Genomic DNA, 26558 nt, shown 5'->3' with positions numbered 1-26558 from the left:
GCTGCTTCACTTGAAAGGAGTGTTTGGGCCCTTGGACAGTGAGGAAAGGGGAAGTAAAGGGGCAGGTGTTGCACCTTCTGCGATTGCATGGGAAGGTGCCATGGGAGGGGGTTGAGGTGTAGGGGGTGATGGAGGAGTGCACCAGGGTGTCACGGAGGGAACGATCCCTACGGAATGCCGCCGGGAGTGTGAAGGGAAGATGTGTTTGGTGATGTCATCATGCTGGAGTTGGCCGAAATGGCGGAGGATGATCCTTTGAATGCGGAGGCTGGTGGGGTGATAAGTGAGGACAAGGGGGACGCTCTCATGGTTCTGGGAGGGAGGAGAAGGCGTGAGAGCGGATGCGCGGGAGATGGGCCGGACACGGTTGAGGGCCCTGTCAACCACCGTGGATGGAAAACCTCGGTTAAGGAAGAAGGAGGACATGTCAGAGGAACTGTTTTTGAAAGTGGCATCAACAGAACAGATGCGACGGAGGCGAAGGAACTGAGAGAATGGGATGGAGTCCTTACAGGAAGCGGGGTGTGAGGAGCTGTAGTCGAGGTAGCTGTGAGAGTCGGTAGGCTTGTAATGGATATTGGTGGACAGTCTATCACCAGAAATTGAGACAGAGAGGTCAAGGAAGGGAAGAGAAGTGTCAGAGGTAGACCATGTGAAAATGATGGAGGGGTGGAAATTGGAAGCAAAATTAATAAAATTTTCCAGGTCCAGACGAGAGCATGAAGCAGCACCAAAGTAATCATCGATGTACCGGAGAAAGAATTGTGGGAGGGGGCTAGAGTAGGAATGGAACAAGGAATGTTCCATGAAGAGACAGGTATAGCTGGGGCCCATGCGGGTACCCATAGCCACACCTTTTATTTGGAGGGAGTGAGAGGAGTTTAAGGAGAAATTGTTCAGTGTGAGAACAAGTTCAACCAGACGGAGGAGAGTAGTGGTGGATGGGGATTGTTCGGGCCTCTGTTTGAGGAAGAAGCGGAGAGCCATCAGACCATCCTGGTGGGGGATGGAGGTGTAGAGGGATTAGAGGGAGGTGTAGAGAGTCCATGGTGAAGAGGAGGCGGTTGGGGCCAGGGAACTGGAAATTGTTGATATGATGTGGGGTGTCAGAGGAATCACGGATGTAGGTGGGAAGGGACTGGACAAGGGGAGAGAGAATGGAGTCAAGATAACGAGAAATGAGTTCCGTGGGGCAGGAACAGGCTGAAACGATCGGTCTGCCGGGACAGTCCTGTTTGTGGATTTTGGGTGAGAGGTAGAAGCGGGCCGTCCGAGGTTGGGAGACTATCAGGTTGGAAGCTGTGGAAGGAAGATCTCCAGAGGAGATGAGGTCAGTAAGAGTCCTGGAAACAATGGCTTGATGTTCAGTAGTGGGGTCATGGTCCAGGGAGAGGTAGGAGGAAGTGTCTGTGAGTTGACGCTCAGCCTCTGCGAGGTAGAGGTCAGTGCGCCAGACAACAACAGCACCACCGTTGTCAGCAGGTTTGATGACAATGTCAGGGTTGGACCTGATAGAACGGAGTGCAGCAAGTTCAGAGAGAGACAGGTTAGAATGGGTGAGAGGAGCAGAGAAATTGAGACGACTAATGTCACGCCGACAGTTCTCAATGAAAAGATCAAGAGAAGGTAAGAATCCAGAGGGAGGGGTCCAGGTGGAGGGAGAATATTAGAGGTGGGTAAAGGATCCGTTGAACGGGAGGAGGACTCCTGCCCAAAGAAGTGAGCACGGAGACGAAGACGGCGGAAGAAGAGTTCAACATCGTGCCGAGCCTGAAATTCATTGAGATGAGGGTGTAAGGGTATGAAACTAAGTCCTTTGCTGAGCACTGAACGTTCAGCGTTGGAGAGGGGAAGGTCAGGGGGTATGGTGAATACACGGCCAGGGCTGGGATTGGAAGACGGGATGGGGACAGAGGGACAGGCAGGGGTGGAGGGTCCTGGATGGCTGTTGGTGTCGATGAATTGTTGGAGCTTGCATTCCTTTGCTCGTGAAAGAAAGAGACAAAGTTTCTTGTTGAGGCGTTGGATGAAATGAAGAATAAAATGTAACTTGGGGCATGTGCAGCTTTGAAAAAGGGTGCGGCGGTGCTGCTGGAGGGAGTGGTCAAGTGTGTTCATATGGCGGTGCATGGCACTGAGTGTGGATCTCAGAATGTGCTGAGAACAGCAGTCCGAGGAGCGTTGTGTGTCCTTTCAGCCTTTTTCGATTCCTTCACCCCACCCCACCCCCACTAGGGCTATCTGTACCTTGCTTGTCCTGCTTTCTACCCTTAATTAGCACATTCCTTTAGATAATATCACCACCTTCAACATCTCTTTGTCCTTTTGTCTGTGACATCTTTTGGTTATCTCCACCTATCACTGGCCCTCTATCCAGCTCTCTTGTCCCAACCCACTTAAACCAGCTTATTTTTCACCCCTTTTCTATTTTTACCTAGTTCTGTTGAAGAGTCATGCGGACTTGAAACGTTAATTGTGCTCCCTTCCGCAGATGCTGCCAGACCTGCTGAGTTTTTCCAGGTATTTTTGTTTTTGTTTTCGATTTCCAGCGTCCGCAGTTTTTTGCTTTTATCTTAGTGTTTAATTGACTGCCACTTCTCTTCAAGGAATGCCTACCTTGAAGAAGTATTGTGCTTCTTTCCATCAGGATTTTCATATCTCTCTTTTGCCTTGTTCACCTTCATTGCTTTCAATTTCTCTCCTGGTGTTTGACAAGATGTTTATTAAAACCCGCTTTCACAGCCATATTTCCTTCCCCAGTGACTGTCTCCGTCTCCGACTTACCCCATGTGGATTTGAACTGAAATTCCATCCTTCTTGTTTCGAACCCACCCAGGATTACAGGTATCTCCGGGAAATACAACGTTCCTCGGACTGCTGTTCCCGTCACATTCTGAGATCCACACTCAGTGCCATGCGCCGCCATATGAACACACTCGACCTCTCCCTCCAGCAGCACCGCCACACCCTTTTTCAAAGCTGCGCATTCCTCCGGTTTCATTTTATTCTTCATCTCATCCGACGCCTCAACAAGAAACTTTGTCTCTTTCTTTCAGGTGCAAAGGAACGCAAGCTCCAACAACTCATCGACACCGACACCCATCCAGGACCCTCCACCCCTACCTGTCCCTCTGTCCCCACCCTGTCTTCCAATCCGAGCCCCGGCCGTGTATTCACCATACCCCCTGACCTTCCCCTCTCCAACGCTGAATGTTCAGTGCTCAGCAAAGGACTTAGTTTCATACCCTTACGCCCTCATCTCAATGAATTTCAGGCTCGACACGATGTTGAACTCTTCTTCCGCCGTCTTCGTCTCCGTGCTCACTTCTTTGGGCAGGAGTTCTCTCCACATTCAACGGATCCTTTTAGCCACCTCTAATATTCTCCCTTCACCTGGACCCCTCCCTCTGGATTCTTACCTTCTCTTGATCTTTTCATTGAGAACTGTCGGCGTGACATTAGTCGTCTCAATTTCTCTGCTCCTCTCACCCATTCTAACCTGTCTCTCTCTGAACTTGCTGCACTCCGTACTATCAGGTCCAACCCTGACATTGTCATCAAACCTGCTGACAAGGGTGGTGCTGTTGTTGTCTGGCGCACTAACTTCTACCTCGCAGAGGCTGAGCGTCAACTCACAGACACTTCCTCCTACCTCTCCTTGGACCATGACCCCACTACTGAACATCAAGCCATTGTTTCCAGGACTCTTACTGACCTCATCTCCTCTGGAGATCTTCCTTCCACAGCTTCCAACCTGATAGTCTCCCAACCTCAGACTTCTATCTCCCACCCAAAATCCACAAACAGGACTGTCCCGGCAGACCGATCGTGTCAGCCTGTTCCTGCCCCACGGAACTCATTTCTCGTTATCTTGACTCCATTCTCTCTCCCCTTGTCCAGTCCCTTCCCACCTACATCCGTGATTCCTCTGACACCTTATGTCACATCAACAATTTCCAGTTCCCTGGCCCCAACCGCCTCCTCTTCACCATGGATGCCCAATCCCTCTACACCTCCATCCCCCACTGGGATGGTCTGATGGCTCTCCACTTCTTCCTCGAACAGAGGCCCGAACAATCCCCATCCACCACTACTCTCCTCCGTCTGGCTGAAATTGTTCTCACACTGAACAATTTCTCCTTAAACTCCTCTCACTCCCTCCAAATAAAAGGTGTGGCTATGGGTACCCGCATGGGCCCCAGCTATGCGTGTCTCTTTATGGGGTATGTGGAACATTCCTTGTTCCAGTCCTACTCCGGCCCCCTCCCACAATTCTTTCTCCGGTACATCGTTGATTACTTTGGTGCTGCTTCATGCTCTCGTCTGGACCTGGAAAATTTTTATTAATTTTGCTTCCAATTTCCACCCCTCCATCATTTTCACATGGTCTATCTCTGACACTTCCCTTCCCTTCCTTGACCTCTCTGTCTCAATTTCTGGTGATAGACTGTCCACCAATATCCATTACATGTCTACCGACTCCCACAGCTACCTCGACTACAGCTCCTCACACCCCGCTTCCTGTAAGGACTCAATCCCATTCTCTCAGTTCCTTCGCCTCTGTCGCATCTGTTCTGTTGATGCCACTTTCAAAAACAGTTCCTCTGACATGTCCTCCTTCTTCCTTAACCGAGGTTTTCCATCCACGGTGGTTGACAGGGCCCTCAACCGTGTCCGGCCCATCTCCCGCGCATCCGCCCTCACACCTTCCTCTCCCTCCCAGAACCGTGATAGGGTCCCCCTTGTCCTCACTTATCTCCCCACCAGCCTCCGCATTCAAAGGATCATCCTCCGCCATTTCCGCCAACTCTAGCATGATGACACCGCCAAACACATCTTCCCTTCACCCCCCCGGCGGCATTCCGTAGGGATCGTTCCCTCCGTGACACCCTGGTGCACTCCTCCATCACCCCCTACACCTCAACCTCCCCCCATGGCACCTTCCTATGCAACCACAGAGGATGCAACACCTGCCCCTTTACTTCTCCTCTCCTCACCGTCCAAGGGCCCAAACACTCCTTTCAAGTGAAGCAGCAATTCACCTCTACCTCCCTCAACTTGGTCTACTACATTCGTTGCTCCCAATGCGGTTTCCTCTACATTGGCGAGACCAAACGTAGACTGGGTGACCGCTTTGCAGAACACCTTCGTTCTGTCTGCAAGCATTACCCAGACCTCCCTGTTGCTTGCCATTTTAACACTCCACCCTGCTCTCATGCCCACACGTTCGTCCTTGGCCTGCTGCATTGTTCCGGTGAAGCTCAACGCAAACTGGAGGAACAGCACCTCATCTTCCAACTAGGCACTTCACAGCCTTCTGGACTGAATATTGAGTTCAACAATTTTAGATCATGAACTCTCTCCTCCATCCCCATCCCCTTTCTGATTTTTCCCCCTCCTTTTTGTTTTTTCCAATAATTTATATAGATTTTTCTTTTCCCACCTGTTTCCATTATTTTTAAATGTATTTCCACCCATTGTTATAACTCTGCCTTTGAGTCTTTTTCGATTCCTTCACCCCACCCCACCCCCACTAGGGCTATCTGTACCTTGCTTGTCCTGCTTTCTACCCTTAATTAGCACCTTCCTTAGATAATATCACCACCTTCAACACCTCTTTGTCCTTTTGTCTGTGACATCTTTTGGTTATCTCCACCTATCACTGGCCCTTTATCCAGCTCTACTTGTCCCACCCCCCCTCCCCCTTGAACCAGCTTATATTTCACCTCTTTTCTATTTTTCCTTAGTTCTGTTGAAGAGTTATGCGGACTCGAAACATTAACTGTGCTCCTGTCCGCAGATGCTGCCAGACCTGCTGAGTTTTTACAGGTGTTTTTGTTTTTGTTTTCAATTTCCAGCATCCGCAGTTTTTTGCTTTTATTGCAATGGAAGAAATAATAGGGCGATTTATAACGAGAGCTTGCACTGAAGTCTCAAATAGAATGAAGAGCAACTTCATTACCTTATCAAAGTCAACAATTAAGGGTTTGTTTTGACAAATTTTCAAAGTGCACAATAGGTCATTGTTTCCATTTTGTCCAGCTGAAGGGGAACCTAACTACATCTCAGTACTTTACTAGTTGGTTTCCAATAGTAGTATTGCAGTGGGCATGTCCTACACACTGTCCAAGATGGTAAAGTTCGAATTTGTGCTCACATTTTCTGTGTTGCATGTACTTCAGCCATGCTTCCTCAGTACAGAGCCAAAAGAACAGGAAAAGGAGAAGCAAAAACAGAAAACGCTGGAAAAGCTCCGCAGGTCTAGCTGCATCTGTGGAGAGAGAAACCGAGTTAACGTTTTGAGTCCGTCTGACCCTTGGTCACAGTGCTGTTAGACCTGCTGAGTTTTTTCAGCGTTTTCTGTTTGTTTCAGATTTCCAGCATCCGCAGTATTTTGTTTTTAGGAAAAGAAGAAGATTGGACTAAAGGCATTGCTGATAGTGAGTGACTCTGCAATTTTAATCCAGTAAGCTCAAGGGCATCATTGAGGGTAGCAGACAGCGAGCTTGCTTCCTTTAATGGGGACGTGTGTGGCACTGGGAGGTTAAAAAGATCTCTTAAAATAGGAATTTATATAGTGCCTTTCACAATCTCAGGACAGCCAATGAATCACCTCTGAAGTGTAGTAATTTTGCCTTAATGCAGGAAACATGCCGACCATATTGCGCACAGCAAGGTCTCACAACAGCAACATGATAATAATCAGATAATCTTTGTTGAGGGATCAATTTTGGCTGGAACACAAGGGAGAACCTCTCACTGAGCATTAGGGACAAGGAATGCCCCTCAGTCACCTCAGAAAGCACACAGGTATAAGTTTATAAAAAGATTTTATTGAAAAAACCTCTAGTCCAAGATCTCTTCAGTGAATGGCAAACATTTTAGGACAGGAAATGCATTATTCCTCATGAACTACACTGTGCCTTCCAAATCTCCAAGTCATGGCTCTTAAGGAAAGGAGTATTCAGAGTTTAGTTGTGCTACATTTGTTACATAATTTTAGAGTTACAACGCAATCCCCCTGTCAAGAACACAATATTTTCAGCAAAGCAAAATGACTGTTTCTCTTCTGATCAACTGTTCAAAGATGTTTTGTGTAGCTCAAATCTAAAAAAGTTATCTGTTCTTGCAAAAAGAATGCTCAGCACATTCAGGCCAAGTAGGCCGGGGAAAATTAATGGCCTAGGATTCTGCAAAGACAGGTGATGTCGGCATTTTGAATGGGGTTAAAAGGGATGATTGATCCATGACAAAAACACTACTGCAAGCCTAGAGATTTGTAAGGCAGTCTACATGAAAATTATATAGTTGCAGAAATGTACTGTACACATGCCAAGTCTCAGGTTTATAAGCAATAAGAGACTAAAAAAAAGCAATCATTTAAAAAGGCAGTTCTTTTACATTAAATTCTACAGATTAGAAGATTACAACAAAGCTTGGTAAAAGGTATTTTGGTGAGGGGTGGCTGTATAGATTGTGCTGCAGCTCAGATCAACAAGAAGGTGGGTTATACTGTCAAGTTTCTAGGAACTTCTCACATGCCCTTCTTTCCCTTCTTACCTGTTCAAAAAGATAGAAAAGAACAAGATTGGTATATATACGTTTACAGCAAGTCAACATTTACTTTTTTTCTCATGTCACCTCCTGCTGTCTGGAGCACAGGACAACCTTGCCTCAGACTGTCAAGTTAGCCAGAGCCAAACATTCTTCTGCCAAATTCTTCCACCCCATCTTCCAGAGACTAAGAATCTCTGCAGCATGTACACTACACGAAATCCATTAGCCACGGTCTTTCCCATTCACTTAATCTATCAATATCTCTTTGTAATGTTTCGCTGCCATGCAGGTGAATACTTGGTATCCTGACAGCGATCATGCCAAAATAACATCAGTATTTGAGCCACCATGTCAAAACAGTGGCTGCTGAGCAATATGAGCTACCACCTGACCACTGGCTCTTAACTCCAGTGCCCAACCCAGCCACACATGGGCAACACGCACGTAATGAGAGCCATGCTGCCACACAAAATACCATCGAGCAGATCATTGTGATGCTGAAGCAGCATTTCCACTGCTTGGACTGCTCTGGAGGAGCCCTGCACTGCTTGCAAGAGTATGTGTCCTGATCTGCTGCATCCTGCACAATCTCACCATGGTGAGGGGACAGCTGTTACCAGCAGGTATACTGTGAGCAGCTGTGGAGGAGGCGGGGGAGCAAGGGAAAATTGGAGGCCACCAACACAATCCCTTTCTGGCTGGGGATTCCCATGACCGATTCACCTGATTGTAAATCCAGTGAACACAAGCCCAATCCCCCATTCACCAACCTTACCTTACCTTCCCTCTGGCAGTCACCAACACAGCAACCTCTAGGCCACCATGAGGAAATAAAAGTCATATAAAATATGCAACCATTCCAAATCAATTTTATTAAGCATTCCAAACCAAATCACCCTTGTGCATTTGCTTAGTGCCAGTTGTCCATGTGCCTCTGCCTGTCCTAGTGCTCCTACGCAGTGCTAACCCAATGGCTGCAGCATGGCTGATGGAAGAATAACTGACCTCAGAATGAAAATTCCCACCTTTGAATCGAAGGGTTGAATTGTGAAGAGAAACAAACTAGGTTGTATTCCTCGGATTTCAGAAGGTTAAGGGGTCACTTGATTGAAATTTTTAAAATATTAAGGAAAACTGATAGAGTTGACAGAGAGGAACTATTTTCACTGGATGGGGATCAAGGACTTGGGGGCAATATGTAAAAATTAGAACCCCAACCTTCAGATTTGGAAAACACTCCACATAAAAAGACTGGTAGAAGTTTGGGATTCTCTGTTGCAAATATCGATAGATGCTAGATCAAAAGTTAATTTTAAAACTGAGATTGATAGGTTTTTGTTAAACAAAAGGATTGAGGGGTATGAGGTAAAGGTGAAGTTAGGTCACAGATCAGCTATGATCTTATTGAGTGGTGGAGCAGGCTTCAAGGTCTGAATGTTCCCAGTGCTTTATATGATGTGCATATTGATGGTCGCATACCAACTGCACATTCTTGAAGTGGAAACCTTTGTGTTGTGGTACATCTCTCCCTTTAGATGCAGCCCCGCAAAGCCATATGTATGCAGTTGGTGGCACCCTGCACCATGGGGAAACCTTCTGTTCTGGTGAAGCCATGTACACACTTCACCTGCTTCTCTCTGTTCCCCTGTCCAGGCACCTCCCTTATACAGCATTGGGCAACAGACTGGGAGATGTTAGAGACACTTTCCAGCCTTGAAGGGTACAGAAGGAGTTTGTGGCTATAGTCACCATCAAAGCCACTGGCAGTGACATGTTTGCTCTGCTTTGAGGCTGCAGGGTTGCTTGCAAGAGGTGGCAGAGATCAGTGAGCACTTCATTTGCCAATTATATGCCCATTCTGCAAATTTGTGCATACCTTCTAATCTGTTGCACTCCTCCTCAGTATTGACATTACCAATACACCATCCCTTCCCCCACACCCCAGACCAATTTGGTGTCACCTGCAAATTTAGAAATTGTCTTTTGATTCCAAAGTCCAAATCTTTAATGTTAATTGTGAACAGCAGTGGTCCCAGCACTGATCCTCGTGGAACACCACTTCCCACCTGTGTCACTCTGAATAACTATCCCTTACCCCTACTCTACTTCCTGTCATGAAGCCAGCTAGCAATCAATTTTGCAGCTTGATTTCTGACTCTGCATTCTCTGACATTTATCGTTAGCCCATCATGTAGCTTTTAGCTTTTTGTTTTTATCATTATGATGTGCATTCACTAGCCTATTGTGTTTACTCCTGAATGTGTATCCACCTTAAATCTGCAGCTAAAATACCACTTCCTTCGCCAACTCGCAAGAATTCTGAAGTTGAGTGACTCCAGTTTACATTCAGTAATTCATTGCCAATTTCTGGCTTGTTTCAGTCCAGGTTATCACTTAGTGTCAGGATTCCATCTTTATCAAAGTAATCATGAAGACATAGCCCTGTCCATTTCCTGACTGCTCAGCAAGACAAAGGCTTCCCCTTCTCTCTATTTGTACTGATTTATTTGTTCTCATCAACCAAGATTAGCTAGCACACTAGAACCATCTTAGGGGAAGAAGGGAAGGCAAGGAACTCCCATGGCTCCCTTTTGCCATGAGGAAGTGCCGATTCAAACTCGTACCCTGCCACTTCCAGTGCAGACTACGTGCAAAGAGCTCAATGGATTTCACCTCTCCAGATGGAATCCTTTTGTAAGGCTGTCTTTGCTATCTTTACTTGACAAGATCCAGGACAAAGCAGTCTGCTTGATTGGTACCCCATCCACCACCTTCAACATTCACTCCCTCCACCACTGACGCACGGTGGCATCAGTGTGTACCACCGACAAGATGCACTGCAGCAACTCACCAAGGTTCCTTCAACAGCATCTCCCAAACATGTAACCTCCAGCATTTAGAAGGACAAGGGCAGCACATACATAGGAACACCATCACCTGCAAGTTCCCCTCCAAGCCCCTCACCATCCTGACTTGGAAATATATCGCCTTTCCTTCACTGTCGCTAGGTCAAAATCCTGGACCTCCCTTCCTAACAGCTGTGTGTGTGCACCTACACAATATGAACTGCAGCAGTTCAAGAAGGCAGCTCAAGGGCAATTAGAGATGGGCAATAAGTTCTGGCCTTGTCAGCAATGCCCACATTCTGCGAAAAAAAATTTGAAAAACCTGAAGGAAGACTGCCAATATTGATCCCGTGCCTTTGCACAATTCTGACAATTTGGAAATCATTTTTTTTTCTTCAAGGATATTCTCTCCATTAACCCCTCACTAACCACACTCCTTTCCTGAAGTTGCTGATTGTTCCTGAAAAGAGTTGCACAAGCAATAGCACTCTCAGCCAAGTTGTTATTCCTAGCACGAGCTTTGATATTCTGCAGCACCAAGCTCTTTGATGGCTTCTTAATCGACACCATTGCAGTCGTTCCCATCTCCCTTGATATTCTTTAGTTTTGCCTCCCACAAGTGATCAGCAAACCTCTTGCAGTAACGGCTGAGGTTGGCTGCCTGATAAGGAAGATGGCGCTGAAGTTTTCAAAACAGTCAATCCTTTACTGCCACACACATCTATCCCACTACAGGAATTGGAGTCTGTAAAACACATTCTGCAATAAGCAACAGCTAGTTCTTATGCTATAAAGTTAACCCTGATGAGTAAACAGCCGAGGTGTGAGTAACTGTACCTGATTAGGGGGATGTTCTTAGCTCATTTCACTCCCCAGGTAAACTCTTACAAATTCACTTTTAATCTTCAGTTGATACAAGCGAGGAGGGCAAGGAGAAGCATGGCTGTGGTCCCAAGGATTTAAACAGAAGTAGTACGATCAATGGCACAGCAGGAAAAACTCACAAAGGGGCATCACAGTACGAACAGGGTCAGCATGGGTATTTTTCCAGGTAAACATTGCGTTAAGCTACCTATAACTTAATCTAGATCAAGAAGTCAATTTAAAAACCAAAGGAAATAAGCTAAGTTGAATCAAAGGGCCTGGGAGTAAGGGAGTGCTAGCATCAGGGAGAAAGGTAAAACATCTAAAGTGATGGCAGCACCAGGGCAGGAGCTGACTGCCTAATAGCTGGTGCATTTTCTTTTGTCCAGATCAGGTACGAGTCTTAAGTTTATTTCTGTTAAGTTTAGTTAGTCTAACAAATAGTGGCATGGCAAGGCACCTCAGTCCCATTGAATGCGCCTCTTGTGCCATGTGGGAACTCCAGGCCACTTCTTGTATCCTGAACAACCATATGTGCAGGAAGTGTCATCAGCTGGAGGAGCTTGAGCTCCGGGTTTCAGAACTTGAGCAGTGGCTGGCATTGCTGAGGTGCATCCGCAAGGCTCATAGTTACATGGCTAGCCCGTTTTTGGAGGTGGTCATCACGCAGTTAAAGAGAGTGCAGAGAGACAGGGAATGGGTGACTGCATTCTAGGAAGACCAGGCAAGTAGTGCAGGAGTCCCATTAATGTATCTTGTCCTCTAACCAATACACATTTTTGAATTCTGGTAAAGGATTCATCTGGGGAGTGCAGCCATGTCCATGGCGCCACAGGTTGTACATCTGTATGGAGGGAAGGAACAAGGTCAGAAAAACAAGAATGATAAGGGATTCTAGAGTTAGTAGAACAGTCAGGTGTTTTTGTGGCTCCAGATGTGACTCTAGTTCCCTCTCCGGTGCCTGGGTCAAGGATGTCATGAGTGGCTGCAGAGCACTCTGAGAAGGGAGGGTGAACAGCCAGTGGTCATGGTCCACATTGGTGCCAATAACATAGGTAGGAAGAGGGGTGAGGTCCAGAAAGAAGATTTTAGGGAGCTAGGAAATTAAAAAGTGGGACCTCAAAGGTAGTAATCTCTGGGTTACTCACAGTGCTACACAGTAATGAGTGTAGAAGTAAGCAGACAGCGCAGATAGTATAAAGGGCAGGAATGGCAGCACTATATTCCTGGTTACAGGGTTTTCAGATGGGATAAGACTGGGATAGAAAAAGCTCTGGACTTCTTGACATTGGCTGCAGCTTTCTGGCAGACCTGTCAACATATCAAACATTTCAGGCGTGCCTGACGCCGGTTAGCTCCTGCTGCCTCCAGCTATGCACCACCGTTTCCTGCAAGAGAGAGGGAAATGTGATTCAATGGCTGGGATTTTCCGCTCCTGATCATGGCGTGTGCAAGAGCTAAATCTCGTGAGAAGGCCCAAAACAGGAATTGCAACAATGAAAAACGAGGAAGTGATTGTGCACTTCAACCGTCAATGACAGGCCCCCTTTTCCGCTGCTGAACGTCAAGAATGTAATTAGCATAAATCTGCATCTAATTATGACTCCTGTTTGCTAGAATCATCCTGGCACTCTGGATTAAGAGCTCACGACAGCGTGCAATTAGAACGACATGTTTCACAACATGATTTAAACAACATACAGTTGGTGACCTGCACTTCGCTCAGGACTCCGAGGTTAGTTCGCATGAGTTGAATAATCCCACAGATATGGAGACTATGGGGATCAGCACCAGACTTCACCATGTCGGTCTCAGGGTGGGGAGGTGGGGGGGGTCGCTCAGCCAAGTCTCCATTGCAACCACACCAGGGTTGAGGTGGGGGTGGCTTTCACTGTGCTGCAGGGCAATGGCTCCATTGTGGAAGGGGCCAAGCACGACTGAGGGAAGGGAAGGGGCTGTAGGGCAAGGGCTCCATTGGGGGCGGCAAGGGCTCCATTGCGGGCAACAAGCAGGGAAGGTTGCATTGAAACACATGACTGGGGGGGGGCACTAACTGAAATGTAACTTCCAAAATGAGGACAGAACCACAGCTAAGACAGGTTAGCAGCTGTTCAATTGACATACAGGGAGTCAGTAAAGTTCAGCAACTGATCCCTCAAAGTGACAATGATTGTTCCCCTACTTTTAACCTCTCATGCGCACCCTTCAAATTCACCAGACTGTTATGGAACTGTAGAACTATTGAGCGACTGGAGAATTTTGCGGACCCCTTGGAAATGCGGCCATTCACCACTCACAGAGGAGAAGCCTTCAGACCCCCAAAATTAATCTCATGTAGTCACTGATCATTCACCCGCATGGTCAGTCCAAACAGCGTAGTCTTGGAGTGCAGGTAAAGATGAGCCCAGTGCCTGAGCTGAAAGCAGAACATTCAGTCACCTGGCCGAAGCTGTCGGCAGTCTGTCAAGTGGGTTGGGGGGTGTTTGTGGTGAATGTTCATGCCCACCCCGCAGTGGGCATCATTTCAGGGGCCAGTTCTCTCCGGCATGCCTAGAGAGGCCTTGAGGCTACAGTCGCAGATGATTCCTTGACCAAAAGTGGACCTTTGGAGACAAATGCTGACCCTTGCGTCTCTCTCATTGATGCTACAGTGAGGAGACAGTCAGGAGGATGGAGCCTGGTGTTATCGCTGGCTACATTATTGCTTATAGGCAGGGGAGAAGGAGGAGAAGAATGCGACGCAGGCACCTGGCTCGCCAAAGGGAGGAGCAACAGGCAGCAGGTCCTTCTCCAGGTGCAGTGGATGATCCCCACAGTGCTTCGCTAGACCCAGGGTGTATAGACATGGCATGTCTTATCCGCAGATGAGTGAGAGCCAGTGTCCCCGATGCCTTTGTATGTCAAGGGATCTGGTGACTTACATTTGCCACATTCTCCAGGAATTGGTGCCACAGGGACTTGGAGGGCATCCATTGCCAGTGGCAATGAAAGTAACCGCCACACTCAACTTCTACAGCATTGGCTCCTTCCAGGGCTTCATTGGGGATCTCTGTGGGATCTCCCAAGCATCCACCCACAAATGCATCCAGGAGGTCACAGACGTCATTTTTGCAAATGCCCACAATTTTGTCAACGTCGACAGAGATCAGGCAAGTCAGAGCACTGGACTCTGCTGAGGTTTCCAGTTTCCCACAGGTGCAGGCTGTCATCGACTGCACTCACGTGGCTATAAAAGCTCCTGGGCAAGAAGCAGTCCAGTACATCAACCGCAAAGATTACCGCTTGCTCAATGTGCAGCTGGTGTGCAACCATAACAAACATATCATACAGGTTTACCCAGGAAGTATCCACAGCTTGTACATCCTGAGTAAGTCTTAGATCCCTGACACCTTCCAGGGACCATACAAGGTGCAGGGCTGGTCTTCGGGGACAAGGGTTACCCGTAAAGGGCATGGCTGGTGATGCCTGTGCGGTGGCCTCAGACATAGGGAGAGAAGACACAACAAAGCTCATGCTGCAATCCAGACATTGGTGGAACACACCATAGGGATACTGAAAATATGGACAGGTCTGGCGGGCCACTCCAGTACACTCCCCAGAGGGTGTCATGCATCATCGTGGCTTGGGACTTCTCCTTCTTATTGTGAGCCAGCATATCCTGCATGAAGACAGATGGAGACAGTGTGAGCAAGACGCCTGCAAGGGCAGGCGATAAGGATGCCCGGCATGCGTGGGTGGCAAGTAGAGCCCGGACAGGATTAGGGCGCAAGCTTCGGAGGGGCTGTGGCCAGACGGAGATGTGCGGGTGTGTGAGAGTGAGTGGTGATGTCCCTTGAGGTGGCAGCGAGTGAGATCCTTGTGAATGTGCGATGGCTTTGCGAGTGTTTGTATTGAGAGTGGTGAGATGGACTTACCTTGGCAGAATGGAGGAGATCATTAATCCTTTTCTTGCACTTCTGCAGGGCGTTTGCACTGACCAACATTGCGGCTGCCTCCCAAGCTGGATTGGTCACCTTGGTGGAACTCCTGGGGGCAGAGCAGGGGTAGAGAACATGGTGGCGGGACTCGACTGCGTCCAACAGGCTATCCAATGAGGTGTCACTGAATTTGGGCGCAGCATGCTTTCTGCCTTTGCAGGTCATTTCTCCTGTGGAGCTGTCCTAAGCTGCAGAGAGTGCGATGTGCAGGGACGCCGTTTAAACATGGCGCCTGGAATTAAGGAGCGCTGAGGTCACGGTGGGACAGGCGAATTGGATGCCGCCCGCCAATGATACAACGTGATCCCTGTGCATGCATATTTAATGGTGTTTGAAGCGCATGATACAACACGAAAACCCGCTATTGCGGCCGATGGGTTGAACGCTGTTTTTTTACACCCACTACCGGACTTTGTGTTTTCCAGGGAAAATCCCAGCCAATGTGTTTGGGTGATGTGGCTGCCATGGTTGAATAGCTGACAGTGTGTGCAGGCTGTGAGATGTGGGTGAGGCTAGTATCAGTGCAAAGTGCCTGAGGGTGGGGTGAAGTTATGAGTACTGGGTTAAAGTCATATTGATAAATATTGCTGCTAGATAAGTAAATGAAAGGGGTGGTGGTGTATTAAGTAGAGTCTGAGGCTGATGGTGCTGTTGGTGGTGTATAACATTTGAAGATACATTCATTACCTTGACCACTTGTGTGCTTCTTGTAGCACCGCATTGAGGTCCTCAGGGCTAGATTCCTAGCATTGACTTCCACAGCTAACAACTCCCACTCCCTTTGCAAAGTTTGCCTGGAGGGTCTCCTAGCTCTCTGTGCTTGGATGACATCTCCCCTCCTTTCTTCCTGCACCAAGGCCTCCAGTGGAGCTCGCTCTCTGCCATGTTGTGCCTTTATTGAGTGTTTCCCACCTCAAAATCACTTTTAGAATGACTTCCTGCTCCTGCACCAGTCATAATGCATTTTCCCTTGAATAGGTGCAGGCTGGCTTTAAGTCATGCTTGCCTCTCCAACAATTTTCACCCCCCTGCTCAGACATGCAATCACTCAATAGTGTGTAGCACTGGCTACACACTACAATCATTTAAACCATCGGACAGCACAAAGTTTGAAACATAATCCCCACCTCTGTTTTTAACCACTGTTGGATTTCATGGCCAAAATCTTTCTCCTTCTCTTCAAATCCCACCGTGGTCTCACCCACCCGGCCTTTGCAACCTCCTCCTCCATGGTTACAGTCCCTAACTCTGGCCTTCTTTGCCTTCTCCCACCTCCCTTCAGCCACCGCAGCCCTTCTATGGAACTCACTGCCTAAAACCCTTCAACTTTTTGACTAAGCTTTCAAACACAGTACCTAATTTCACTCTCTGTCTGTGACTTGGCATTCATTCAACCATTTATTTTGATTTGTGAAGAGCCTTGAGATTTATTATTTTTAAGTAATAAAAAGGCACTACATAAATGGAAGGCATTAATCAGTAGCAATCCAACATGAAAACCATAGCCTACTTTCCTCAGCTGAGGGCCACTGATGTCCAATGTGGGCCTCATATAGAGGTATGTCTGTCCTTTCTGAGATCAGTGAATAAACTGCAGATCAGGGGTCATCTTGGGACCTCCCTGTTGTGGATGGCTCAGTCCTTGACTGATTACATTTGAGACAATGGAAACCAGTGCAGTTAGTATGGATTGTTGGATAAAACCACAGAAATTTACATAGGCTATCACCATTCTCATCATGATTTCAGATGAAAGAGTGTCCTTCTATTCAATCTTCCCTCCTGGCTGAATAAGTCACATTCCTTACTGAATTCAAAAGATGGGAATAACTATCATCAAAAGTACAGAGTGTGTATACAATTTCTGAACCACTACGGGCAAACCAACCATTTAAACTTCCTCGCACAAGAACAGCCATTATTCCTCCAGAATTACTTACTTTAAGATGGTGTTCACCAGCTCATTTAAAGGCAGAACCCCTAGTTAGCATTTGACTGGCATGGATCCTGTAGTTTCGCTTTCTAAGCTGTAGGTCCCCAAAAGCTTTCAGATACTTACAAAAGGTAGCAGCCATTTAGTCCCTTCCTCTGAAGGACAAGTACTAACCTTTCGATTTTGACTTGGATTTATCACACGACTTTGTGACCTTCACTGACTGCTCACACTCCGCGTTGAACAGCGCCTTCTTTAGGGTTCCATTGCGAGTTTTCAGGCCAGTCTCGGTGTCACACTCACCCCAGTTTCCAAACTTGTACTTGCAGTCACCTGTGAAGATATGTTGCAGTCAGAAATCCAAACCCTGATGGTTTCATTCCCTAGCACAGGAATTCACTGGCTGTAAAGGGCTTTGAAGCATCCAGTGGTCATGCAAAGCGCTATATCAATACTGTGAGGGTCAGTAGCTTAGGATGGGTAGCTCACCTGACTCTAATGGACCAAATTCAATATTTGGCCATCAGCAATTTAATTATTTTGATTTTCTCCTGCCTACCATCAGTTACTCTTCAGCATTTCCCAGCAGCAAGACTGAAAGTGTGAACGCAAGAAAAAAGAAAGGGCGAGATTTTCCGGCCCCGACACTACCAGGCATCATCGTGGGTGGGACAGGAAAACTTGGAGCACCGTTGACTTTTAATGGCTCTCCAAATTTTCCCGTCCCACCTGCGGCGATGCCCATTGGTGCTGGGGCCGGAAGATCCCGTCCAAAGACTTGCATTGATATAGTGCTTTTGCACGACCACTGGATGCCTCAAAGCTCTTTACAGCCAGTGAATTCCTGTGCGAGTGTAGTCACTGTTGTAATGCAGGAAATGAGGCAGCCAATTCGTGAACAGCAATCTCCTACAAACAGCAATGTGATAATTGTGATATAAGGGTCTGGCATATATAGGGTTAATGTGGGACTGAGTACAGTACTACCCACAGAGTGATGTAAGAGAGCACATGACCCACACCCAAGGTCAGTCTAGTGTTGGACAGAGCTGTGTGTACCAGCAAGCATGGAGACAGCTCCTAGCTGGCACCCTTTACTGTATATTTGTAAATAGCTCTAAGAGTCAATAAAAACTTATAGTTAATCTAAATATGACTAGGAAGGCTTCTTCAAACCTACCAACTGTAACCAACACCCTACAACAATAATGACCAAATAATCTATTTTATGATGTTGATTGAGGGATAGATTCTGGCCAGAACTTCCCTGCTCTTCTTCAAAATAGTGCGCCGAAATCTTTCATAGCCACCAGCGCAGGCAGATGGAGCCTCTGTTTAACCTCTTGTCCAGAAGCCAGCACCTCCAACAGTACCTCAGTACTGCACTAGAGTACCAGCCTTCGTCTTTATATCCAAGCCCTGGATTGGGACTCAAACCTGGAATCTTGTGACTCAGACGTGAGAGAGCTACCAATTGAGCCACAGCTGTAGCAGGGGAGAAAATAAGGCAACTCATGCACAAAGGGAGCAGAAGTGAAAGTAAGGCAGCCTGAACATCTCTGAGGAAAAGAGCGTGTGAAAAAGAAATGAAGACTGAATAAGAAAGAGCCAAAGAGAATGCGTGATTTCAATCATTTACTGATGACTATATATGAGTGAATGTATGAATAACCTACATGAACAGGACATAAAAATAATAAAAGCAGTTTGGCCCAGACAAGAAAAAATAGTGTAATGATAGCCTAAAATTGCTCCATTACTGTAACTGCCATACATTGAATACCAGGCTCAAAGTTGTTCTGTTCCAGCAGCAAGCAATTTACAACAGCCAATAAAAGTTTTTGCACTGGAAATAATGTACAATAGGGGTCTATGACTCTGTAATAGAAACCAGATGGTTAAATGTATCCATGAACATATGGCTTTAGTATATTAAACACATTACTTCGAGTAAAGGAGCCAGGGGCAACTGGTCCAATAGTAAAGTGCACCACAAAGTATTGATGCATTTCTGTGCCTCGGCAATCATCACCAGGTTATCAGGGAGCTTGGGAGTTCCTGTGGCTCTTGTACAGCCCAATGTAGCCTGTTAAAAATTGCCATAGGCGATGGCCTGAGATTGAGTCCACTGTGGGACTTTAAGTATATTTTTGTGGGGGCGGGGAGATAAAAAAAAGAGTAAAGGTCAGAAAAAGATGAAGCTATGTTAAACCCAGCTCTAGAAACAAAATGCTCACTTCCAAATTGCTTCTTCCAGTTACAAGGCACCTTGCACTTCACGACCTTGGTCTCCTCCTTCTCCTTGCAGGTTCCCTCACGGAGTCCAGTGCCACAGTCACCAGAGGCCGGTTCACATGTCCCCCAGTGCCATTCTTTGCAGGCTGAGCTAGACTTCTTCCCTTTCTCTGTAAGAGAACGTGATACTGTAAGGGAATGGGTACTTTCGACTTTTGTTCAGGAAAAAGGTGGTGAAAGGTGGGTGGAAGGGAAAGAGTTCAAAGCCCATTCTTTAGGATTGGCTCAAGTTTACAAGTAGTTGTGCTGTTTAACTTTCTTCTGCAATTTGAGTGCATCACATCAGTTGACTCATACAGGAGACGAAGACAAAGACGAGATATGGAGGAAGGTCATTCAGCCATCTTGGGCCATCCATCCAGATATGGAGGAAGGCCGCACAGCCCATTTTGGGCCATCCACACAGATACAGAGGAAGGCCATCCAGCCCACATTGGGTCATCCATCCAAAAGGGACCTGCAAATCCACCACCACAATATCCAACTGCTTCTTAACAGCTGCAGCATTTTAAAAGTCTCCATCACCCTACCTGGAAGCCTGTTCCATGTGATGAAGTTTGATTTCAGAATCTGTCTCTGCAGAATGTAAGTTTTTATTTAACAAAAAGCACTCCACATAATCCTTAATCCTTCCTGATGCCAATGCTACTGTTTGGATTAAAAAGACCTCACTATCATTGTCACATTTATTCAGAATCCTCTTTTATTTTTCTGCTACTCTTTTAACCATTCCAATAATCACTTTTGCCCACTTCAACTGCATCTCACGCTCTGCCTGAGCAGGGTATGTGGGAAAGCAAAGCTCCAAATGGTTAACCATAAACTCAGTTAATTTGAGAGTTAAATTTGACCAAGGTACAAAAAAAATAATTCCAGAAACTGAGAAAAGGTGTGAGATGCAAGGGAACTGAACAAACTTGGTAATTAGAATGACCATTGGTTGGATTATTTGAAGAAATGACAGAGTGGAGCATGCTGGTAGCAGAATAGATATTGTTCATCTGAATTTCCAGAAGTTCTTTGATGAAGTGTCACACAGAAGACTATTAATAAATGTAAGTCCTTCTTTCTTTTTAACATGTGTGAGATTGGTACTCGAAGGTGAAATTCATACAGATAATAGAGGTGATTTGGATTTTATGCCAGTGTAGAATGGGTCATCGTGAGTCAACAACGCATTTTACATTTCTCCCCATTTTGATTTCTGTCAAAGTCAATGCAGCCTGCCCATAACCTCACAGGGGTTGAAACTCATTCGCACTCCGGTGAAAAGGAGATGGTTTGAGGCCCATTCCATCTGCGTACAGACTGAGTTCAGTCTCTAAGGAAGAGAACCAATCAACAGGCGGGAGTATACAGTCATTATTTGTTGAATGTCATGGAAATGCATGCATCAAACAGAGCAGGCAGCAGCTTTATTGGCCAAGACAGTTAAAAATTGGACAGGAAGACACAGGTTCCAGTGAGTGATTGGGCCTCCATGGAAGCACTGATTGCCAACCTCATGGCAGTAGGAGTTTGAACAGACAGTGTCTTTCACAACAGCTTTCAGATCCTGTGGGCCAGGATGCTCTCTGGCCTTTCAGAGACTGATAGTTACCATTAAACTAGCCAGACATCCAGATCCAGGGCCATTTACAATGGAAATAGCAGGAGGCAACCTGTAAGGGGTGATCATTTCTCGGGACAGCAACATGTGTGAGGCATCTGGCTCCCTCCTCAGAGCACCATGTCAGTGGCATGAGGCTGCCAAGGTGGTAGTTCCAGTGATGTAACCTGCTATTGTCCCCTTGCCCCAGGGACAAGCTGCCATGAGGGAAGAGCTGACATTAATCTTTTGCTCCACATGAGCAGTCAGCCATCTCTTGTGATACTAGCCATTGGATTACACCTAGAAAAAGCACTGGATTAGGACAAAGAAGGGCACATTCAGACATCGGGTGGAATCATAAGGTTCAGATCCAAACATGACTTTTCGCTGCCAGGCAGGTTGGGTTAAAATGACACCCTTGTTGAGTTTCAGGTATCAAAAGCATGTATTAGGATTTCAGCAACAATGGTTGGGGGTGGAGTCAGACAGTGTTTAAAAGAAAGGTGAGAGAGCAGTTTCAGCACCAGAACATTTGTGGGCAATGAAACACTGTTCAGGCTTAAACAGAAGCATGTCAAAAAGTCTCTTCATGTCAACATTAGAGCCCAAATTTAGAACACCCACAGTACACTGCACTAACACAAAAAAAATCATCTGATTCAGCTGTTATGTTCCACTCACCTTTTTTGTTTCTGCCAGCTTCAGAGCACCCTGTCATCATGACAACTAACAGCACGAGTACCAGCGAGAAAAGGACACGCAGCTGCATTCTAGGAAAGAAAGAAATGATACAGTGTCATTGCCTTACTGATTCATTGGTCCAATGATATGATGTCAATCGTGCAGACCTGGTGCGGTTACTGGGGACATTTTAATTGCAATAGGGACACAACCAAGGAGCAGTGTTTGACTTTCCCCAAACACTGAAAACCTGGTGGCACTTTGGAAAGTGCATGGATGGGGGGATGGTGGTATAGTGATAACGTCACTGTGCCAGTAATCCAGAGGCCCAGTTTAATGCTCTGGGGACAAGGGTTCAAATCCCACCGCCTGGTGGAATTTAAATTCACTTAATAAATCTGGAATTATAAGTTTGTCTCAGTAATCGTGACCATGAAGCCATTGTTGTAAAAACCAACACCTTTTGCAAAGAAATCTGCTATCTTTACTTAAACGTGACTCCAGACACACAGCAATCTGGTTGCCTCTGAAATGGCCTAGAAAGCCACTTAGTTGTGTCAAACTGCTATGAAGCCCAGAAGAATTGAAACTGGACAGATTGACCTAGACAATGGCAAACTCAGCCCTATCAACCTTGCAAAGTCCTCCTTACTAATTTGGGCTTGTGCCAAAATTGGGAGAGCTGTTCCACAGACTAGCAACAGACTGACATAGTCATACTCACCAAATCATATCTGGAAGACAGTGTCCCAGACACCACCATCACCATCCCCAAAAATGTCCTGTTCCACTGGCAGGACAGACCCATCAGAGGTGGCGGCACAGTGGTATACAGTTGGATGGGAGTCACCCTATGAATCCTCAACATTGACTCCTGACCCCATTAAGTCTCATGCCATCAGATCAAATATGGGCAAGGAAACCTCCTGCTGTTAACCACGTACCACCCCCTCTCAGCTGATGAATCCACGTTGAATACCAATGCGAAGAAACACTGTGGGTGGCAAGGGCACAGTATGTACTCTGCATGGGGGTCTTCAATGTCCAGCAATAAGAGTGGCTCTGTAGCACCATACTGACCATGCTGGCTGAGTCTTAAAGACCATAGCTGCTATGGCAGGTAGTGAGGGAACCAACAAGAGGGAAAAACCTACTTGACCTCATCCTCACCAATCTACCTGCTGCAGATGCATCTGTCCCATGACAGTATTGATAGGAGTGACCATCATACAGTCCTTGTGAAGTCCTGCCTTCACATTGAGGATACCCTCCATCGTATTGTGTGGCACTACCGCCACGCTAAATGGGATAGATTTCCAACAGGTCCAGCACTCAAGGCTGGGCATCCATGAAGCGCTGTGGGTCATCATCAGCAGCAGAATTGTACTCAAACACAATCTGTAACCTCATGGCCTGGCACATCCCCACTCTACCATTACTATCAAGCCGGGGAATGAACCCTGGTTCAATGAAGAGTGCAGGAGGGCATGCCAGGAACAGCAACAGATATACCAAAAAATAAGGTGTCAAGCTGGTGAAGCTACAACACAGGACTACTTGCATGCAAAACAGCAAAAGACAGAGCTAAGCAATCTCACAACCAACGGATCAGATCTAAGCTCTGCAGTCCTGCCACATCCAATTGGGAATCATGTGGACAATTAAACAACTCACTGGAGGAGGAGGCTCCACAAACATCCTCAATGATGGAGGAGCCCAGCACGTCAGTGCAAAGGACAAGGCTGAAGCATTTGCAACAATCTTCAGCCAGAAGTGCTGAGTGGATAATCTGTCTCGGTCCCCAACTAAGGTCCCCAGCATCACATGTGCCAGACTTCAGCCAATTTGATTCACTCCATGTGATATCAAGAAATGGCTGAAGGCAGTAGATACTGCAAAGGCTATGAGCCCTGATAGCGTTCTGGCAATAGTACTGAAGACTAGTGCTCCAGAACTTGCCGCGCCCCTAACCAAATGTTCCAGTACAGCTACAACACTTGGAATCTACCCGGCAAAGTGGAAAATTGCCCAGGTATATCCTGTCCACAAAAAGCAGGACAAATCCAACCCAGCCAAATTACTGCCTCATCAATCTACTCTTGATCATCAGCAAAGGTGTCATCAACAGTCCTATCAAGCGGCACTTCCTCAACAATAGCCTGCTCACTGATGCTCAGTTTGGGTTCCGCCAGGGCCACTGAGCTCCTGACCTCATTACAGCCTTGATCCAAACATGGACAAAAGAGCAGAACTCCTGAGGTGAGGTAAGAGTGACTGTCCTTGACATCAATGCAGCATTTGACCGAGTGTGGCATCAAGGACCTCTAGCAAAACTGAAGTCAATGAGAATCAGGAGGAAAACTCTCCACTGGTTGGACTCATACCTAACACAAAGGAAAACACATTGTGGCTGTGGTTATTGGACATCAATCAGTCTAGGGACATTGCTGTAGGAGTTCTACAGGGTAATGTCCTAGACCCAACCATCTTCAGCTGCTTCATCAATGACCTTCCTTCCATCATAAGGTCAGAAGTAGGGATGTTCGCTGATGATTGCACAATGTTCAGCATCATTCGTGACTCCTCAGATACTGAAGCCGCCCATGTCCAAATGCAGCAAGACCTGGACAATATCCAGGCTTGGGCTAACAAGTGGCAAGTAACATTTGCACCACACAAGTGCCAGGCAATGACCGTCAGCCACAAGAATAAAATCTAGCCATCACCACTTGACATTCAATGGCATTACCATCACTGAATCTTTCCACTATCAACACCCTGCGGGGTTACCATTGACCAGGAACTGAACTGGACCAGCCATATAATTACTATGACTACAAGAACAAGTAAGAGATTGGGAATTCTGCAGAGAATAACTCACCTCCTGGCTCCCCAAAGCCTTTCCACCATCTACAAGGTACAAGTCAGGAGCGTGATGGAATACTCTCCACTTGTCTGGATGAGTGCAGCTCCAACAACACTCAAGAAGCTTGATGCCTTCCAGGACAAAGCAGCCCACTTAATTGGCACCCTTTCCACAAACAATCACTCCCTCTATCACTGACGAACAGCAGCAGCAGTGTGTACCATCTACAAGGTGCACTGCGGCAACTCACTGCAGGAACGCCATCCCTTAACAGCACTGTGAGTGAACCTAGGCCACATGGACTGCAGTAATTTAAAAAGGTGGCTCACTACCAACTCTCATGGGTAATTAGGGATGGGCAACAAATGCTGGCATTGACAGCATGCCCACATCCTGTGAACGAATAATGGGTATTGGAGCAAGCTACCCAAGAGGTCCCATGACCACTGAACTACCCAGGAGTAAGGAATTAATGTCTTCACAAGAGCAGAGAGGAGGAAAAGGGGGAGAAATTTAAGCCCGGCAAAAGATAATATCCATTTTACCATAGACTGATAGACATTTCTGAAAGAATTGGCTTTCTCAAGTCAGGGATTGTGACAGAATTTGGCTGTTCCTTGTGGATGAACTCTACCCTTCCTTTGTTTCCTTTTTATAGATTTTCAGCAATGACTTCTGGAAGAGGCATTGTCCTCATGATGCTTTGTAGCAAACCCTTATTATCAAAAGAAAAGCCAAAAAGAGACTGGCCTCATTTGCTAGGCCACGGCGGTTGTTGAAAGTTGGTACAGTGCTGTCAATATGGACTATTAGTTAACTTTGCCCTTCCCGGAGTCAGAGGGTCAGGTAAAGCAACAAATGGGAGAGGGAGCCCAGGATCTACTCTAGTACATGGAGCCTGGATGCAGGAGGACCAGATGGAAGCTGCACACTGTTCTGCTTCAAAATGCTACCTTCCTGATTGTGTTACAATTATATTTTAAGTTGCCTGATTTGTGATTCTATGATCAGCAGCCTGTCATTTCTGGAGGCTTTAAAACAAGCTCTTTATCTCCACGGGGCCAAGTCCACCAACACTCTGGACGAAGTTTTCCAAAGTCATGCATCCTATCTTTTCAGAGCCATAGATCAGTACCACATATCGTTCAAGCCAGTTAAAGATCAGAAACTCCCTGATGAGAATTGTTACATTAGGAGAAAGCCAGCCTATTTTTAAACCAACCAGCGATTGGCTGAGAATTATTGCATGTGTAACTTTTGCAAGACCAATTACATTTATTTTTAATGTTTAACTGACAGAAGCCCAGCTTGTCCTCTTGGTTTAAATGGTCAGCGAGTTCTGTAAGAAGCTAAGAAAAGCTTATTAGATTCCACAAGCAGTTTATGCTGAGCAACAGCCTTACTTTTGCACAATGAGCAGTCAGTATTTACAATGGACTTTCATTAGTGATCATTACATTGCCACCCAGAAAGGAGGATCCACAGCAGAGCTTGCCAACTTTCCAGCTTGAAAAGAATTCTTATGTCAGCCCAGATCAAATTAACAGCAAGTCTTCCGAATTTGTGCAGAGGGAAATATTCCACTTATCCAAAGTGGTCATTGTGCTAGATGGCAGGTGATAAATTCAACTACCCCGATACGCAAGTGGGGTCTCTCTCTCACTCTCTCTCTCTCTCTCTCTCCACAACACTGCATGCATAGTTGCCAGTAAATGAGACAGAGTATTGAGGTCACGAATAAACTACCAACAATTGATGTCTGTAGCACTTCACACAATGACTGCACTGATTGTCCCGAAACACCTGGGAGTGGGTAAACAACAGATCAGACATTGGAAATAGATCTGTTCAAAATCAGCCCATCTGCATCTTTGTCAGTAAAGCCGACATAAATCGTTTTGCAGACATGAAGGGTATTTAATCAGCAGTAGTTGCTGTTCAGCTTTAT

General features: G+C 46.5%; 1 protein-coding gene across 1 annotated transcript in view; it reads right to left on the bottom strand.

Annotated features, from left to right (window-relative positions):
* Positions 1 to 6813: 6813 nt before the first annotated feature.
* mdka (midkine a) overlaps positions 6814 to 26558 on the bottom strand; it is an 84184-nt gene continuing 64439 nt past the window's right edge. The window contains exons 2-5 of the mRNA XM_078548878.1: positions 21745 to 21833; positions 19415 to 19582; positions 17352 to 17510; positions 6814 to 7560 (exon numbers count right to left, since the gene is read on the bottom strand). Coding sequence (XP_078405004.1) covers positions 7535 to 7560; positions 17352 to 17510; positions 19415 to 19582; positions 21745 to 21832 — 441 coding nt within the window. The 5' untranslated portion in view covers position 21833 and the 3' untranslated portion in view covers positions 6814 to 7534. The remainder of the gene's footprint in view (positions 7561 to 17351; positions 17511 to 19414; positions 19583 to 21744; positions 21834 to 26558) is intronic.

The sequence above is a fragment of the Cetorhinus maximus genome, chromosome 9, assembly GCF_964194155.1.
Source record: "Cetorhinus maximus chromosome 9, sCetMax3.hap1.1, whole genome shotgun sequence".
In the NCBI taxonomy this organism is placed as follows: Eukaryota; Metazoa; Chordata; class Chondrichthyes; order Lamniformes; family Cetorhinidae; genus Cetorhinus; species Cetorhinus maximus.
This window is presented reverse-complemented; position numbering and strand designations above follow the sequence as displayed.